The sequence below is a fragment of the Phoenix dactylifera genome, chromosome 9, assembly GCF_009389715.1.
Source record: "Phoenix dactylifera cultivar Barhee BC4 chromosome 9, palm_55x_up_171113_PBpolish2nd_filt_p, whole genome shotgun sequence".
In the NCBI taxonomy this organism is placed as follows: Eukaryota; Viridiplantae; Streptophyta; class Magnoliopsida; order Arecales; family Arecaceae; genus Phoenix; species Phoenix dactylifera.
This window is the reverse complement of record NC_052400.1, coordinates 1586937-1606626: the sequence shown is the minus strand read 5'-3', so window position 1 is coordinate 1606626 and position 19690 is coordinate 1586937. Positions and strand designations below refer to the sequence as shown.

Below are 19690 nucleotides of genomic sequence, written 5' to 3'. Positions count from 1 at the left end.
TATATACATATACTTTGGTGTATGACATGAATACATATGCCCATTATGTAATCTAAACATTGTTTATAGTTATATCTAGTGGAGATGTCCTAACTGTATCTAATAATGGAAAGAACAGTCAACTGATGTAACTTAGGAGCGTGGTTAGCAGCAAACTTTAGATTAAGCAAATGGATTATGGAAGCATTAGGGGAAGCCGAGGAATTGGAGGGGGAAGGCCGAGGAAATGAGGCGATTTCAAGGGGGGGAAGGAGAGCAGATAAGGCTCTGAAGCGACGTTTTGTGGAGTTATAAGGCCAAATCGTCAGACTGCCATCACACAAGCGAGGTGGGTGTCTACGTTATGGGGCCTACCTTTTGTCTGCCTTTTCCTCCCTTTCCTTTCTTCTCTCCCACCCACACTCTCTCTCTCTCTTTCTCCCCTCTTAACCAATCAATCAAATACTATGCACAGCAGTTCTTTCCCTTCCGAACTCTTTTGGCTCTTTGCTCTCTACTTGTTATTCTTCCGTGCTCTTCTAAATTTCTTTTACTTAAATTTGAAAGTTTCCTTCTACCATTTGATGTAATAAATACTGAGTGTAAAATATGTAATCTCTCATTTATTGTGTCTCCTTCCACTTCCATATATTCCCTCTATGTATTGTGTCCATCTCATTGTGCTTTGAGTTCCCATCTCTTCTTGGTGCCTCACTCTAACCCATTACTTCTTGGTCTCGTGCTGTAGACTTGTACCCATATCGTCCTGAGGCCCAGAAAACTTGAGTGGATTCTGGAGACCTCATGCCTTGAGCCTCTTTTCATCCCACCTCTCCTATTGCACCTACCAGCTCTTTATTGCGTGTCCCTTTCGCAACCCTCTATCTCCATATATCCCCATTGTCACTGCCCATTTCTTCTTCCCTCCCAGAAAGCTCTTGGCCATTCTCCACAGGCCCGTCTCTTTTTTTTAGCTTACCGGCTTCCTATTTGCACCGAAAAGCTTGGAAGGGCTTGGGAGATCTCATGATTTGAGCTTCTTTTCTTCTGTCTCTAGGCTCGGAAGTGTGGATATCAAGTAAGTACTATAAAAAAGGCCCTGCTTTAATTCTTCCTTCATATATAGATATATATACAGGGTTCAGCAAAGAAGACCATCTCAGCTTGGAAACTAAAGATAGATTTTAGTTAGGGAAAGCCTAGCCTTTTTTTAGTAGTCACTCATAAATAAATTCCATAGATCCTCCTGATCTTCCTTCTTTAGCTTCTGTGTTTAAAAGGTTTCGTTATTTTTTTTTTTATATTTATTTAGACCCTCAGAGAGTACTTGAGAAGAAAACCATTTTACCTTGGAAGCTACTAGATGATCTGAGCTAAGAGAAAACCAGCCCTTTATTTGGAAGCTTGCACTTAAGTAGATCTCCTAGATCCGAGCAAGTAAGCTGAACCCTAGGGTCTGTCCACTGGGATACCCCAGAACCCAAGACCTTCTCTTCTTTCTTTAGCTTCTCTGTCTGAAAGCCCTTTTGTTTTCTTCCTACATATTGATCTCTTCAAATCTGAGCAGAAACCCTTAATTTCTTTGATCAGGAACTCCTAGCCTGATCTCAGTTTTATTGAAACGAAATAAATAAATTCTTTTTTCTCTTGGTAGGTTGCACTGAACAGTTCTCAGTTCTCATTGATCAGAGTGACCAACCCCAAAACCAAAGACATGGATTACTGAATTCCTAGCAGAAGCCTCCACCATCAGCATCAGCAGCAGCAGCAGCTACAATCAGTATTCGATTTAACCGAGAACCATTGAAGTATGTTGTCGGCCGGAGGGAGCTCCAAGACCGACAGCTCGGCCAATTCATCCGCCCCTGACGGTGGGTTGCGGCTGAGCCGGTATGAGTCCCAGAAGCGCCGGGACTGGAACACCTTCGGCCAGTACCTCCGGAACCACCGGCCGCCGCTCGCACTCTCCCGGTGCAGCGGCGCCCACGTGCTCGAGTTCTTCCGCTACCTGGACCAGTTTGGCAAGACCAAAGTGCACGCCGTTGGATGCCCATTCTTCGGCCACCCGCACCCCCCGGCGCCGTGCCCGTGCCCCCTCCGGCAGGCCTGGGGCAGCCTCGACGCGCTCATCGGCCGCCTCCGCGCCGCCTTCGAGGAGAACGGCGGCCAGCCGGAGGCCAACCCCTTCGGGGCCCGCGCTGTCCGGCTCTACCTCCGGGAGGTCAGGGACAGCCAGGCCAAGGCAAGGGGGATCGCCTACGAGAAAAAGAAAAGAAAGCGAACCTCTCCCTCGCAGCAGGGTCATGGCTCGCAGCTGCCGGCTCCAGCGACGGCTCCTGCCATCACCCACCGTCGGCTGGAGCCCGACTTGAATTCGCTGAGTGGCGGGCGCCCGCTTCACCTCCATGCTCCTCTGGTGATGCCGGCCACGGAGGCCGGTGGAGACCACCAGGTGATCATGGCAGCCGCGGACGCTCATTCGGGCTCCGGGATGATACCATTATCAGTGTTTAATTAGTAAGCTATTTAGTTTGCAGTAAGAGTTCTTTCTAGTTATATTGTGACAGTCTGTGTGATCTCTGTGTGTGGAGGACTCTCTAAAAGGTTGGCGTACTAGCCGTTGTTCTCTATGTTTAACAGACGATTTTATGTGGTTCATTGAATGTATATCATGTTTACGGTTACTCCCAAGCGTATGTTTCTGTGCATGGCCTTGAAGGCTCTCCTGCTCTTGCTTTTTGGGTGCAGATGTAGTAAGCTTTGCACATTGATCTTTCTGTTTGTGCGTGTATGTGTTTTATAGTTTCGTTGGATTTTCTATTTGGAATAGTATGAGGTTGGAAGATTGTCATGTCACGTAGCTGTGGGGTGGTTGCTAGACACAGTGCTTTATTTGGCTGGGTTCTTTGTTTTTTGTTTAAATGTTGTTTTATGGTAGATAGAGTTATAACAGCCAATGATAGTGCTGTAGGAGTGGTTGCAAGAAGTATAGTGTGGTCTGTAGTACTCTTTTTCAGCACACATACAAAAGAATACGGTGATGTTAGTTGTGGCCTTCTCTTTGATGAATTGGGTTCTAGCAATGATTTATTTCCGAAAGAAATATGTCTATTTCCCTCTATATTCTTCTTTCCTAATCAACCACAACCACAAAGGAAGCCACTGTTTCTTCTTGTTTGGCATTGTGGGAAGCATAGCAAAAGCCTTTTTCTGAGGACAGCGGTTGGGGATTGCTTTCTGATGAGTGAGAGAGAGAGAGAGAGAGAGAGAGAGAGAGAGAGAGAGAGAGAGAGAGAAGGAATTAAAACAATTTATTCTTCCAATACACTCCTTTTAAGAGGTTAATAACCTGTATCATTTATAATAATTTGTTCTTCCAATACAGTCCTTTTAAGAGATTAATAACCTGTATCATTTATTTCATGATATCTCTAAAAGGTTCTTTATTACCATAAGTACATGACAGTGGAAAGCTTTAGCTAAATAACTCCTTCACTGTTGATCTCTCAGGCTTCAGATTCTAAACCTCAGGCTCCTTACAGGCAATACAAACATACAAATTTTCCTCAAACATTTAGACCGAGAGAGAGAGAGGCTGTATGCATCAATTTTTTCCTTTACTTTGTTAGGCCCAAGCAATTGGCGTATCAGCTTCTGGTTTTGTCCTCCATATTTATAATCACCTATACTACTTTCTCCTATGATACTTCCAATTTTCTATTCCATATTTCACTTATCTTGAATATATATGTTAATACTTCTTTTCTAAAAAAATAGAAAACAAGGATTGGATTAATGTTTTTGTTGTCAATGATATAAATCTGTATATTTTTTCCATTATCATTTTCTATTTTTTATAGGAAACCAGATCCGAAGATCTAGGGATTCCACTATCATCTTCTAACAGCACAAATTATGGAACTGTGTGTGTTTTCCTTGCTGTCTTGAGCATGGAAAATATGGAAACAAAATTAAGACCTAATTTGTAATATTATAGATAATATTAGTATTTAATCGCACTGACCTAGTTAAGGTTAACTCATGTGCATGCTTCATGTCTGCAGTCTGTCAGTTTTTGACCACAACTACTAGATCCTTTGCTGACAGACAACAGCACTTCATTTCTTGTTGAGAAACGTGAAAGCCAACATTCATGCTTGCTTATAAATGCATGAAAAGACTGATGGTCTTGTGGATGCCAAAATAATCGTCTCGCAATTTTACTTGCAAGCATGCTGTCATGAACCATGTCAAGATTCATATGAAAGGTTCTTGCCTCTATCTGCCATGGAAAAGCCATGGAAGTTAGAGTTTTTGGTCTGTTGATGTTATGGAGATTGTACAGCGAATCATTAACTTCCCCAGAGTGACCAAAGTTATGACTGACCCATCATGCTTCGAAGTATTCCAAATCATTTTCATGAAATTAAATATCTTCAGATAACTCCAGTTCCAGACTTCACCAACTTTCATTTATAGCCGCCTTCCCTTGGTATCAAATCATTCGTTTAATCATATATTCAATAACCTAACTGATTATTCATGGCATATTACTCATTTGGATTTATTCAATAAAAAAATATTTTTCTTCCAAATCCATGGACTTCTGCTTCAGTTTTATTAATTCTTAATCATATTTTTCAATAAAGAAAACCGTGAAGGAAATGTAAAAAGTCATTTGCAACCTCCGTCCTGAAAGGGATTTATTTGGACGTTTTATGATATGATGACATTAGGGTACATCTTTTCCTAGCTTAAGAAACTTCACTATTATATTAGGAACATGGTCAGATTCCTTGTCTAAATGATTTTGCTTAAAGTAGAATTTTCAAATATACGAATTAGTACTTCCAACTGGTACGTTGATCCCTAATTAAATTTTCCAAGTATTAACCAATGCAGAAGAATTACCAAAAAAAAAAAAAGAAGATATTCTATGGGGAGACTGGTTTCGTTCATAAAAGGCTTTGCCACATGATTTTCCCACTGCTTGAAGCAACTAGACTGAGAATGCTAACGTATCCGGGACGTCCCCAACTAAAATGTCAAAATAAGCTTTAAAATTTTTGGTACTAGTTCACGTATTGCCATCTAGTCGATCTACTCAAGGTTAGTGGCCTTGGCTTTGAAGGAGAGGAGGTTATCCTACCTCCAATCAAATATATATCAGATAAGATGATCTATCCCAATGATTTTATAGAAGTCTGTTTTTCAGGAATTATGTGACAACCTTAAATTTTACAAGGTAATTAACTTTGTGTGGTACTTCAACGAAAATGAATGTAAAGTAATGATGTTCATCAGTAATCAATCGATAATACTAAAATATATAGGCAAAAAAAAAACGTATAGAATTAGTAATAGAGTGTTCAGGCAGTTCAGCTTAAGATATCAGATTTTTTTTATAAAAAAAAAATCCAGGAGCAATTTATGCATATGATCTTTGTGATATTGGTTTAATTTATTACACTTGATATTTAAAGTATCTAAGATGTATTTTAAATTAAAAAGGTTGAGCAAATACTTCTACAAAATGGGCGAAATACTGCTATTGGCTACCTTCTATGATCAGCATGTTATATTCAAAATTCAATAAAGAATAATTAAACAAATGCTCTGATTTGCTAAATCCGCCAAAGATTCGATTCATCATGAATGGCATGTCATGCTTCTCATCTTTTCATGGTCATTCAAGTCTATGGTATTTTAGTACTTAAATCTTTATAATTGCTGAAAAGTAATTGTTTATCTGATGAACAGTGTGATTTGAGCATATAATTGTTATTATAACTGTTACAATGGTGAATAGCAGTTCAAAGGAGGCTTATTATCATGAGATTATATTGTTGTTGATATCTTGATTGTAAATATTGTGTTGTAAAAGAAATAACTTCTCACGTTGGAAAACAAACAAAATGAAGAAAAATGTTTCCTCATGAATGCTTAAACTTGTATCGCCATAAGCTACTTAAACATAAGCCAAATATTTATATTTGTGGCTTGAGGTGTAATTGAGACAACCTTGATCCAGCCTTGGTCTGATCAAGCTCACTTGAACTTAATTTTGAGCTCAAATGTCTGTTTGTTTGTTATCTGGTCAAGCGTAATTGACTCTAGTTTCAGACTGCGCGGAACTCGAGCATTGGTTTGATAACTTTTGGTTTGAATTGGAATCAATTTAAGTTGAATGAAGATTAAATTGAGATTAGCATGATTCATGAACGATCAGATGCTAACTGAACCAAAAGTCATTTGTTGGATTAAATTAAATGATCAATTATATTCCAACTAATATATTATAATATATTAACTAGTTTTTAGCCTCATCAAGCTGAAACTTATTATGCTGGGTTTTTCTAGACTCCATTCAAAATTAATATTGAGCTTGTGAAAACTTAGTTCAATCACATTCAAACCAAGTCTAGTTTGAGCTTATTTTAAGCCAAACTCAAGCTACTTGGATCAATTGACAAACCTATTGTAGCTACCTTTTCTTGATATCTGGATTTTTCCTTTTATCTGAGATGATTGATGTTTGGAATAATTAGTTCCCAAAAGAGAAACCTTTCTATGGCTGGTAAAGCTGCAAATGGGTCGAGTTAACCCGTGACCCGACACGACCCGATCTGTTTAGACCCTATCCGACCCTTTTTGGAGGATCCGTAGGGCCGAGTCAGGTTCTAATTAAAATTGGACATGTTCTATTTTTTGGGTCAGATCTGAGTTTATTGAATTGAGACCCGACTCGACTCCACTTGACCCATTTGAATTACATCCAAGGTGCTCTTCCGAGAAGCATAAGCATCTGAAGATTCTAGACTACTAACAGTATCACCAAAGACCCTAGTAAATCTTGCAACAGAAATTCACTTTTATTTCTCCTCACTGCTCCCCTAAGTCCCTTCCTGCCAAAGGACTGGTCGAACAATGAGAAAGAAGAACTAATAAATCTTTCGTTCAGCATCCTTCTAGACACCGTGCCACCCCTCTTGTCTGCGACCTGTCAACATTTTCCTCATCTGCAGAGATCTTCATTCGACCTTTCTCCCCTCTTGAAGCCACAGCGTGAAGCCACCTCCGATTGCAACACCTCTACTTCTTCTCTATCCTATGGACTTGTTCCTCTTCCACCAGAGACCACTCCATAGCCTTCCAAATGGTGAGCTCTTTAGGTATAGATGGTATTGGACAAGAAAGCTACTATCAAAGGTGTTGAGGCTTGAATTACGCTCTCTCTGGTGTGCTATGGGCATGCCAATGCCCACATATGGATAGCGTTGGGTTCATATGGCTTTGGATCTATGGCTCTTTGTAAGACTTATGGTTGAGGATGATAGTGTTATTTTGATGATTAACAAGCAATTATCTAGAGCATGTTATAAGTTAAATTGATACTTCATTTATAAGTTCATTACTCTCAGTATATTTGTTTAAATTGAAAATATATATATGTTCTTGTTCATTTGAATGGATCTAACCTTGAAAATGCAGCAAAGTGTGGATTGAGTCGACCCAAAGATTGTTTGAGTCGACCCCGGCACATCAAGAAATCATTTGGCACACTCCTGCAAAAATGGCACAGATGAACAGTTGGTTGGGTCGACCCAAGGTAAGCATGAGTCGACCCAAACTTCAAGAACCTCAAAACATGAAGGAAAAATGGTTCTCTGGATTTACTGAGAGGGTCGACCCAAGATGAAGTTGAGTCGACCCAAGCTTGAGTCGACCCAAAGAAAGGTTGAGTCGACCCAAGTGAAGAAAGGCTGAAATTCAAGGCTCTGAATTTTCTGAAGCTGACCTTGGGTCGACCCAAGAAAAATGTTGAGCTGACCCAAGGTTTGAGTCGACCCAAAGAAAGGTTGGGTCGACCCAAGGCAACAGAAGGCTGAATTTCAAGTTTCTGTGTTTTCTGAGAGGGTCGACCCAAGGAATGTTTGAGTCGACCCAAGTGAAGGTTGGGTCGACCCAAGGACAGGTTGAGCCGACCCAAACACGGGCTGAACATAACGGCTAGTTGTGCAGAAATGCTTTTTGGACTCCCAACGGCTATAAACAGCTAGTTTCTTCAATCCAACGGTCAGAAAGGACTATTTGGAGGTTGGAGAAGTATTTAAGAGGGAGTATTCATCAGAGGAAGCAAGCTTGGGGGAAAATACATCAAGTGCATTCAAGAGAGAACCCTAGCAAGGCAAGCTTCATCCAAGTGCTTCATTCAAGAATCAAAAGAAAGGGGTTGAGCAGTTTTAAAGAGGCATCAAGAGCTCCATCCTCCCTTGAAGAAGTGAAGCATCCTTGACAAAGAAGAGCAAAGCCACTTCAAAGCGATAAATACTTTCTAACTCTTCTTTGTAGTTTATATTGTTTCATATGCTCATTTAGGAGTTTGAATCCTTCTTTATGTTTGTCAAACTACTTATTGTAAGGTTTGTTGGTAAGCCCGTAAAACCAACATTGTAGGTTGTTGGTAAGCCCGTAAAACCAACGTAGGTTGTTGGTAAGCCCGTAAAACCAACGTAGGTTGTTGGTAACCCCGTAAAACCAACATAGGTTGTTGGTAAGCCCGTAAAACCAACGTAGGTTGTTGGTAACCCCGTAAAACCAACATAGGTTCTTGGTAAGCCCGTAAAACCAATTGTGAAGGTTCGTTGGTAAGCCCGTAAAACCAACATAGGTTTTTGGTGATCCCGGAAAACCAAATTGTAAAGGTTTTGGATTGTGAGCCCGGAAAACAATCCTACTGTAATCCGAGGGGTTATAGTAAAATTCCCAAGGGGACGCTTGGGGAGTGGACGTAGGTGCCTTGGGGTGCACCGAACCACTATATATCATTGTGTTTGTGTTGTGCTTGTTCTTGTGCTTATTCTTGCTTTATCTTTCATCTTTACTCTAGTTTAATTTATTCAAGTATTTTATGAAAGCATTCACCGCTCTTAACTAAGAAAGCATTTAAAGCACCAAAAATTTAGAAAAACCCAATTCACCCCCCCTCTTGGATTGTCACCTTGGGCAACAAGTGGTATCAGAGCAAGGTGCTCTAATAGTACTCATTGATCTCACAATCAAGAGTTAAAGATCATGACAACCCAAGTGGGATGTTCTATGAATGAGGGACAATTAATTGATAGACCTCCACTATTTAATGGCATAAACTATACACATTGGAAAATACGCATGCGCATTTTTATACAATCAGTTGATTATAATTTATGGAGCATTATAGTCAATGGAACACACACAAGCACTAGACATAATGAGAAAATGGTTCAACAAAATTCAAAAGCCATGAATCTATTATATTGTGCGTTAGATAGGAATGAGTTTAATTGCATATCTTCTTGCATGACTGCTAAAGAAATATGGGATATGCTTGAAGACAAATATGAATGCACTAACAAATCTGAAACATCATGTGTAGAAGGAGAGCAGTATCATATTGAAAATCCATGCTTGGTGGCACAAGAGGTACATACTGAAACTGAAAGCAATTTTACATTTGATGAACTCCATGATGCCTTTTCTGATTTGTATTTAGAATATAAGAAACTTATTTGTAAGAACAAAAACTTGAAGATTGAAAATCAAATTCTAATAGATGAAAAACTGAAACTAACCAGTAAAACTGAAATCTTAATTAAAGAAAATCAAGAACTAAATCAGAGAGATCAACTTCTCACTGAAAGTCATGATAAACTTAAGAAAGACAATGAATTACTTTCAGAAGATAACAAAAGATTAACTAAAGAAGTTGACAGATTAAAACCTATTGTTGAAAGATTTACGCTCAGCTCTGAAAAACTGAACCTAATGATAAATAATCAAAGAGCTGAATTTGATAAAGTTACATTAGGATATCAACCTTGGTACACTCAAAAATCTTTTAAGAATATGATTGTTAAAACAGTTTTTAATTATTCTAAAACAGATTCTTATAAACTAAAGCTAATTAAAATCTCTTCTGTTGTTCCTAAATCTATACATTACAAATTTGATAAACCAAAATGGGAGAAACAGAAAACTAGAAGTTTTCCTACTACTCATGTTCGAACTAAGTGTGTTAAATTCAACAAGAGGATACAGAAATACATCCCTTGTAATCCTAAAATCTGTAAATTCATGGACAAAATAGCTATTAAGAAAATATGGGTTCCAAAAGGAACAATTATAGCTAACCTACAAGGACCCAAAAGAGCTTGGGTTCCTAAGTTGAAAATATGATTATTTTTCTGCAAGCATGTCTAGTTACCCAAGATTCCAACAAAAGATGCTAATTTAGAAATTGGGTGCTCAAGACATATGTTAAAGAATGAAACTCAAACTATACTTATAAGAATAATAAATATAATCGAAATGAAAAGAATAATGAAATTAGTGATCCTTGCATCTCATCATTCTTTTTGCCTTAGTATCTAATTAAAACATAAATTGGAGGTATTAATTATTTTTGTGATATAAGAGACACTTTTGGTATGAAAAGAAAATATATATACAAATCATTTCATCTTCCTATATTATGCTTCAGTTATTGATGGATAATTTGCTTAATCAATACTCTTAGAATAACTCTTTAATTTCTCTATATGCTTGATTGAGAGTTCTTATCCATGGCATTATCTTCTATTGATCATAAACATAAGAATGTCTACTTGGTATTTTTTTTTATATATGCATTAAGAATACCAATATTAAAGAGTCTAGTTTTGGCATATAAAATTAACTCATACTAGTATGGACTTAATCTCAAAAGACCTTGTCATTGGTTCACTTAGATTATTTTTTGCAAGGTCAAAGTTTGCTATGTATGACATCTAGAAAAACAAACTAGAATCATTTCTAAATCTGAAAATATTGTTTCCACCTTTTAGCCGTTGGAAATTCTCCATAAGAACTTATTTGGATCTCTAGGATTGTGAACCTAGGAGATAAGCTCTCTAATTTTGTAATTATGGATGATTTCTCAAAGCTAATGTTGGTTTTATTCTTGGCACTTAAATTGAAATATTTTCTGCTTTGGCACAAACTTACAAAAGGTTTCAAATGAAAAAGGTTTGCAAACTGTGAAAATTCATGGCACAGCTTTGAAAACCAATTTGTTGATAAAATGGTATTGAATACAATTGTGCTTGCACCAAGAACACTGTTGCATATAGGGGTTATAAAAATATATTAAAAAAAAAAAATAGAACCTTTGCTGTGTAAGGACAATGCTTTGTGATAGCAGTTGATTAATACTATCATCACAGCTTGTCATATTATAAGGTTTCTATTAAATCTATTTTTAAAGAAAATCCCATGGGAACTCATGAAAAACAGAAAATCAAATGTTGCATACCTTCATGTTTTTCAGTTATACATATCATGTTCTCAAGAATGAAATATATGCCAAATCTGATAAAACAAGTATTTCTTTGGATATTACTCTTTAAGCAATGCATATAGAATATTCAATGAAAAGATACTAGTTGTAGAAAGATCAATTTATATTATTCTTATTAAAACCAGATCTTTTATTGAGAATATAGTTTATCACTTTGATTCTATGTAATAATCTGAATTTTTGATAGAAACAACTGATTAAGATAAAATTGATTAAAACTTAGCTAATATGTCTTATTGATAATTATCTTAAGCAAATAGAATCTAAGCTAAATTGATTCTGAAAATAAAAATTGACTTGACCTTGATAAATTTTTCCATTGCTCACATGCTTGTCATTGAACTATCTTGGTTAATGAAACTATCTCTTTAGTTCAAGGGATATGTGCTTGCTTATATTTAGGCAATCCCTTGAGTAAAGTGACTCAACAAGCAACTATTGTCATATCTTATATTGAGTCATCTAGTTTAAAACAAAGAATATGTTGGATGAATGTTTTGTATCTTGAAGAAACTAATGACTCTCCTTCAAGAAAGAAAAGGAGTTTGTTAATGATGCAGGATCCTTGAGCAAGAAAAATGAGAGATCTCAACTTGAAGGATATCTCCATATAAGGTACAATAAACATTCACATGCAAACAAGAAAGAGGACCTTCTTCAGCCAAAAGTTCATACATAAGAAATCTAGTAGGTATTTGACTGAAGAATGCAGAATGAAATGGTAATTCTAGATACTTCTCTCATAAATTAATTGAGCAAAGTCAATAACTTAAATCTTATTATGGCATGATTGAGGTCTTTAATTATTAATTTTTGATATCATGTCTATAATTGATTGACTTATACTTTTAGAGATTGTTTCATGGTTTGCCCAAACTAGAATATATCCTTGCATATGTCATAACCATGAAATACACAAGTTTATGCTTAAAATTTTGATCTAAAATAACTTGTGTAAAATTATGAATCCATGAACATAATGAAATTGTTGTTTGTATGATACACAAGATTAATTCTTCATTCTACTCTTTCATGTAAATTACTTGAGAATAACAAAAAGAGAGAGATAAAGAAAAGAAAGTGAATATTATTCAATAGGTGTAGAATCTAAGCAAAGGCAAATACTCAAATCTTAAGGAAAAGTAAAACAAGCATAATATATTCGGGACATTTGGAAGGGATAAAATCCATAATTAATTACACTAAAACAGGGAGAATTCGAAGTAAACATTTTAACCCTTCTATATTGCTCATCATAGGGATGGTGCCAATGGGGAGGCTAGTGGTAGTACCCGGCACTATTTGACCCAACTATTCGGTGTAGGGCATATTAGGGACGGCACAAGAGGGAGGCTAGTGGTAGTACCTCGTGCCCCTTCCCAACTCCATCGGATAGGGAGCAAATAGAGTATAGAGCATAAGAAAGTAAAAATGAAAGACAAAGTAAATGAAAAGTATATAAGAAGAATCAAGTCAAAATGGTTAATCACTTGAAAACATACTTTAAGAAATATATCAGTGCGAAATTATATTTAAATAGGGAGAGTTTATTTGAAAAGAACTGATTTTGATCCTTGACATATTCTTGTTCTTAATATTTTAATGCATGACTTAACACATGATATATTTTGCATATGGTATGATGTCTTGATTTATGGGTTCTCAATGTTTTGTAATGCTTCATACCTGGACAATTTGATTGAATGTTTCAATTGCTACATAACATCTTTTGTTTAAGTTTTATTGAAAAGAAATTTCAGATTTGTCATTCACAATCATTGTTAAAATCTGAAAGCTAAATAAAATTGTAAAAAAAAAAAAAAGGAGAAGAGAAGGATATCTCTATTTAGGCAAAATGAATTGATTTTGTTTTATCCTTCAACTTGCCTAACTTTGGTATATAATGTTCAAATTCATACCAAAACCCAACATAAATACAAATATTCTGAATATGCTCTTATATGTTTGAAATATGTGTTTTCAATCGTAATGATTTAAGATGAGCTACAATGAGAAGATACATATCTCAAATTACAACTTTGAAAGCCTCCTTGAGAATCTTTATGAAATTCAGAATTTGATTTTGTATAAAAGCTTAAACTCAATATGAATTTCTAGATAAAACTACAACTTAAGAAAAATAGAATAATTCTGATGCCTTGATTGCTTGCCTCGATACGCATCTGAAACATATCATTTCTTATCTTCAAAGTGTACTAATATTGGTCTGAATGATGTGTCTTTCAATAATCTTGATTGCGAACTAATGGTTCTAAACATATGATTTTATTTTGATACAAAAAAAAAGATTTATTGTGCTTCATGTATACATCGCTGAGAAACTATGAATAAGAAATTGAAATTTATAAATATACGCCTTGAATGTTTTATATTTGATTCTGATCATCCTTGTTTTTAACTGTTTTACTTACAAAGCATGAATTGATATCAAGAGCCTTGCATACAAGAAAGAGACATGACTTAAAGCTAAATCATTAAAGATTACTCTATGTAAATTTGGCAAAGGACTTTTAGCATACTTTGAAAGTCAAATTGGTTTCAAACTGATATCAATTTAAGCATATTTTGGTATTAGACTTTGTGCTTCATAGAATATCTTTTGAAAGTTGGATTTTCATGTGTACTCAATTGGTAAATCACTTGTTTTGAAAACTAAGTGAAAAGGATTCCATTTGTCTTAGTATTGGAAATTTACTTGGGAATCTACTAATGAGCTCTTATTGGCTTGCACTTTAGTGTTTCACTCATGAGCCAATTCATTTTAATTGATTTTGATGCTATGATCTTTAAAGGAGTAAAAGAAAGTCTTTGAGAGAGCTTTAAAAGGACTTTCAAAGTCCTAAATTCTATGTATCCTACATTGCATAAATTCATGTTTTGGTATCTATGCCCCAATACTTTTATGTCATGAAAGAACCTTGAAGTCATTAAGACTTAACGATTCAACATAATCTTATGTTTTTCGAGTATATAAGTTTTGATCTTTATCTGCTCTTATATTATACTCTGAAAATTAATTAGATTGCTCTCATTTTGCTATATACTTAACATATTTAAAAAAAAAAAAAAGGTATTGGATTTTCATTCGTGCTTTCTTTGAATATTATTCTTGATACTCCTTGAAATAACTTGAAAAAGATTCCATCTACACTTGACTTCAAAACTATCTTTGGAATCTACATTTAGAGATCACTTCTGGCTTACATTCTAAATATCTCATTCCTAAAGCCAACCACATAGAAATAAGATATCATTTTATTAGGGATCATGTGCAAAATGGAAACATATGAACATATATGCACTGAAAAACAATTAGCCGACATATTCACAAAACCCTTGAGTGAAGATAGATTCTGCACGCTAAGGAGGAAATTAGGCATATGTGATCCGTCTTATTGAAGAGATATAAAAGGAAGCAAGCAATCTCATGATACATTCCTCTCATTTCTAAAAACCTATGAAACATGAGTCAAACTTGTAATCTATAGATTCCTTACTCATGTATCATTGTTCCATAAAGAGTTTATAAGGATTGGAAGCAAGGAAAACATTTTAGAAGCAAAACGGAAGAGAAAAGAAAAATTCTGCACTTGGGTCAACCCAACCCAGAATAGGGTCGACCCAACGTTGAGTCGACCCAAGAAATTTCTTGAGTCGACCCAACGTCGGGACCCCACTGTTAAAAGGGGGACCCGTGAGCTATCTAGGGCACTGTTTACCCTTTGTCCTCTTCCGAAAACCCTATTTCCCACTCTCAATCTTCTCCAATCATCTCCAAACAGTAGATTACTTCAATATCTTGGAGAAATGGGACCCGAGAGAGCCGTAGCCAAGCAATCCGAGAGAGTCTCACGATCTATGTTTAGAGCCTAGGCTAGATATCTAGTTCTCATATGTATCTTGTTTTTTCCCTTATATCTTTAAATCTTGATTGAGGAACATTGTACTTATCTTTATTTTGGGCATTAATGTATGAAAATGTTCCTATTTTGATCAATGAAGTCTGAAGTTTGTTCCTTATTGCATCCTTTCCCATATATATGTTTTTGATGATAACAAAAAGGGGGAGAAGAGAAGGAAAGAGTATATAAAGGGGGAGAAGAAAAGAGTATATAAAGGGGGAGAAGAAAAGATAGAGTATTCAATTTAAGAAAAGAAAGAGCACTTCATTTGAGAAGTAAAGAAAGAGTATTAATTTTGGGAGAAGTAAAGATATGTATAACAAAAAGGGGAGAAGTAAAAATAGTGTTTAGAGTATGTTAAGAAAAGAGGAATAAATGGGCAAACAAATTGGAAATCATATAAGAAAGCTTATACATTTAAGGGGGAGCAATTTGTAACAATGAAAATCATCAAATCAAAAATTTCTATCACAATTCAGAATTTGGCAAATAAAAATTCAGAATTTGGCACGCACCTCTAGCACCCCGATACATAAGCTGAAACTCATATTTTATCCCAAATTTTTGAAGTTTCATTGCTAATGAATTATAAATGAAAGGAGGAGCAATTCAAAAAGTCAAATTGGCAACATTTGAATGATATAGGGGGAGATTTCACAAGGATATATGAAAAGCTGAAATTCAGCAACTTAATCCCTTTTATAAACTGATTTTAAAGACAAGTATCAATAGGCTTATACTCTTTATTTTGTAATCATCAAAAAGGGGGAGATTGAGGATGATAGTGTTATTTTGATGATTAACAAGCAATTATCTAGAGCATGTTATAAGTTAAATTGATACTTCATTTATAAGTTCATTACTCTCAGTATATTTGTTTAAATTGAAAATATATATATGTTCTTGTTCATTTGAATGGATCTAACCTTGAGAATGCAGCAAAGTGTGGATTGAGTCGACCCAAAGATTGTTTGAGTCGACCCCGGCACATCAAGAAATCATTTGGCACACTCCTGCAAAAATGGCACAGATGAACAGTTGGTTGGGTCGACCCAAGGTAAGCATGAGTCGACCCAAACTTCAAGAACCTCAAAACATGAAGGAAAAATGGTTCTCTGGATTTACTGAGAGGGTCGACCCAAGATGAAGTTGAGTCGACCCAAGCTTGAGTCGACCCAAAGAAAGGTTGAGTCGACCCAAGTGAAGAAAGGCTGAAATTCAAGGCTCTGAATTTTCTGAAGCTGACCTTGGGTCGACCCAAGAAAAATGTTGAGCTGACCCAAGGTTTGAGTCGACCCAAAGAAAGGTTGGGTCGACCCAAGGCAACAGAAGGCTGAATTTCAAGTTTCTGTGTTTTCTGAGAGGGTCGACCCAAGGAATGTTTGAGTCGACCCAAGTGAAGGTTGGGTCGACCCAAGGACAGGTTGAGCCGACCCAAACACGGGCTGAACATAACGGCTAGTTGTGCAGAAATGCTTTTTGGACTCCCAACGGCTATAAACAGCTAGTTTCTTCAATCCAACGGTCAGAAAGGACTATTTGGAGGTTGGAGAAGTATTTAAGAGGGAGTATTCATCAGAGGAAGCAAGCTTGGGGGAAAATACATCAAGTGCATTCAAGAGAGAACCCTAGCAAGGCAAGCTTCATCCAAGTGCTTCATTCAAGAATCAAAAGAAAGGGGTTGAGCAGTTTCAAAGAGGCATCAAGAGCTCCATCCTCCCTTGAAGAAGTGAAGCATCCTTGACAAAGAAGAGCAAAGCCACTTCAAAGCGATAAATACTTTCTAACTCTTCTTTGTAGTTTATATTGTTTCATATGCTCATTTAGGAGTTTGAATCCTTCTTTATGTTTGTCAAACTACTTATTGTAAGGTTTGTTGGTAAGCCCGTAAAACCAACATTGTAGGTTGTTGGTAAGCCCGTAAAACCAACGTAGGTTGTTGGTAAGCCCGTAAAACCAACGTAGGTTGTTGGTAACCCCGTAAAACCAACATAGGTTGTTGGTAAGCCCGTAAAACCAACGTAGGTTGTTGGTAACCCCGTAAAACCAACATAGGTTCTTGGTAAGCCCGTAAAACCAATTGTGAAGGTTCGTTGGTAAGCCCGTAAAACCAACATAGGTTTTTGGTGATCCCGGAAAACCAAATTGTAAAGGTTTTGGATTGTGAGCCCGGAAAACAATCCTACTGTAATCCGAGGGGTTATAGTAAAATTCCCAAGGGGACGCTTGGGGAGTGGACGTAGGTGCCTTGGGGTGCACCGAACCACTATATATCATTGTGTTTGTGTTGTGCTTGTTCTTGTGCTTATTCTTGCTTTATCTTTCATCTTTACTCTAGTTTAATTTATTCAAGTATTTTATGAAAGCATTCACCGCTCTTAACTAAGAAAGCATTTAAAGCACCAAAAATTTAGAAAAACCCAATTCACCCCCCCTCTTGGATTGTCACCTTGGGCAACAATGGTTTATGTGCCATGCTTCAAGACCATTGGATGCTTTTATAGGACATATATTTAATGATGCATTTAATAGAAGGTTCTAGATGCATCTGCAAATTCACCAATGTCCACCTATCAGAAAGTGAGTTGTTAAGACATTAAAGTGGGGGTGATTGATTAGGCATAATTGACATCTGGTTCTTAGTTTGACAAGCTATTTGTTGCTTAATCTTATTTGACTGAATTTAATTACTACCCTTGATTTTAATCAAAATATTGTTTCGTCATACTCTTTCATATTCATTTGGACCCATCCCGAACTTAATTTTTTTGGCTTGGGATCGGGTTCTACATGGACTCAACCCGACCTGAATGACCTGTTGGGTCAAAAATTTTAGCAATAGATCCAACCCGGCCCGATCCGATCTTCTATTGGATTGAGTCTGAGTCCAACATTAGGATCCGAACAAGAAACCAAGTTGGGTCGGAATCACTCATGACCCGATCTGACCCGATCCATTTGCACCCCTATTGTTAGGAAAAAAGAAACCACTTGAGGACAAAAATTTTATATACTATAGTCGGATAGAATGATGTAATATGAATCATGCATTTGCTGGGCTAGAATTGGTGAGACTAACACCATTATTTGCCTCCTAAACCTTTAATACCTTAGTTTCGGCCTTTAGCTATACTGATGGTGATAAATGTGGAATGTAAAATATTTCCTCAAGAAGTATAAATATTCAAGCATTAGCATTACTCGACAGAGTTGGCTTTCAGAATTAAGCAATCAATTCTGAATAAGCACCTTGTTCATTTCCCATAACAAAACCTGTATATAGATCATAGCAAATTAAACAAACTAGGATATGAAAAGATGTTTGGAAAGTTCCTAAGTTCTTGTAGGAGAGAAAACAAGGTCAATTTGGAGAGAGGTCAACCACCGACTAGAATGTCAATTGTGGACAAGTTGACCAACCCATTGTCCGAAGACACCACTATCACAAAATTAGGGCAACTCCAAATCATTGAACCAACAACAAACCTTCCAACATGGTATGTTAGGTAGATTTTAGTGGCCAAATGTGTGACATCTTTAAGCATTAACACTTACTACCTAATTATGTGGAACTACACATTTCCTAGGAGTTTAATACTATGAATCCATGATTCTGATCACATGTTAGGAAAATCATGTAAACATGACAATTTGAGATTCTCTCCATTCTAGAGATGGCAACAGGGTGGGTAGGGGTTTGGTAGGCTATTACTTATGCTCGCTTTGCAATTGGAAACCACATTCCCATACTTGCCTCAAAGTGGTGCAGGGCGAGTAGAGTTAAACGGGGCAGGTTGGGATGGGTCGGATGGTGAAATTGCAAAACAAAAATCATACATATAAAATAAATAAATAAAAATATAAAAACATATCTCAATAGTTTATGTAACATTAAATAAAATAAGAGTCAAATACATAGAACATAATAAACCAAATTTTTAGGAATAACAGAAACAACAAAAAAAAATATTGCTCTTTATGAGAGGATTGTAAAGAGGAGCCATAGAGGGGACTTGGGAGGAATTTGGGATGATTGAGGAGTGATGCACGAATCTCCTTCATTTTGGATTTGTTTTGATTTTGATTAGAGAGAGAGAGAGAGAGAGAGAGAGAGAGTTGGTAGTTAGGATGTAGGTTTGTTCTCTTTTCTCTCTAGATATTATTTTTTATCACTTTTGTCTACCTTTGAATTAGAGAAAAAAGGTTAGAACTTAGTGATTGGAGATCTAAGGAAAGAAACTTATAAATCAAAATCAAGATTAGGGATCCAACACTTCCAAAAGACCAAAACTTAATAGCAAAGAATCAGCACGGATCCAATGCTTGTCGATTGAATCAAACCTTACTTGAGCGAGAGAGTTGTGGGTATCGATATCAAGGCCGACAATTATGGTGATAAGGGACTAGGGCTCAA

General features: G+C 36.5%; 1 protein-coding gene across 3 annotated transcripts; it reads left to right on the top strand.

The window, feature by feature from the left end:
- Nucleotides 1–475: 475 nt before the first annotated feature.
- Nucleotides 476–2663, top strand: LOC103719616 (protein LIGHT-DEPENDENT SHORT HYPOCOTYLS 4-like). 3 transcript variants are annotated; one of them, XM_039129768.1, is made up of 2 exons: nucleotides 476–1057; nucleotides 1669–2663. In XM_039129768.1, exon 2 carries the CDS (start codon nucleotides 1790–1792, stop codon nucleotides 2495–2497), a length of 708 nt encoding a protein of 235 aa, XP_038985696.1. In that variant the 5' UTR covers nucleotides 476–1057; nucleotides 1669–1789; the 3' UTR covers nucleotides 2498–2663. The 3 variants fall into 3 exon arrangements, with proteins under 3 accessions (XP_038985696.1, XP_008807165.2, XP_008807164.2); XM_008808943.4 differs by having other exon boundaries at nucleotides 477–1057; nucleotides 1655–2663; XM_008808942.4 differs by having other exon boundaries at nucleotides 493–1057; nucleotides 1634–2663.
- Nucleotides 2664–19690: the final 17027 nt, after the last annotated feature.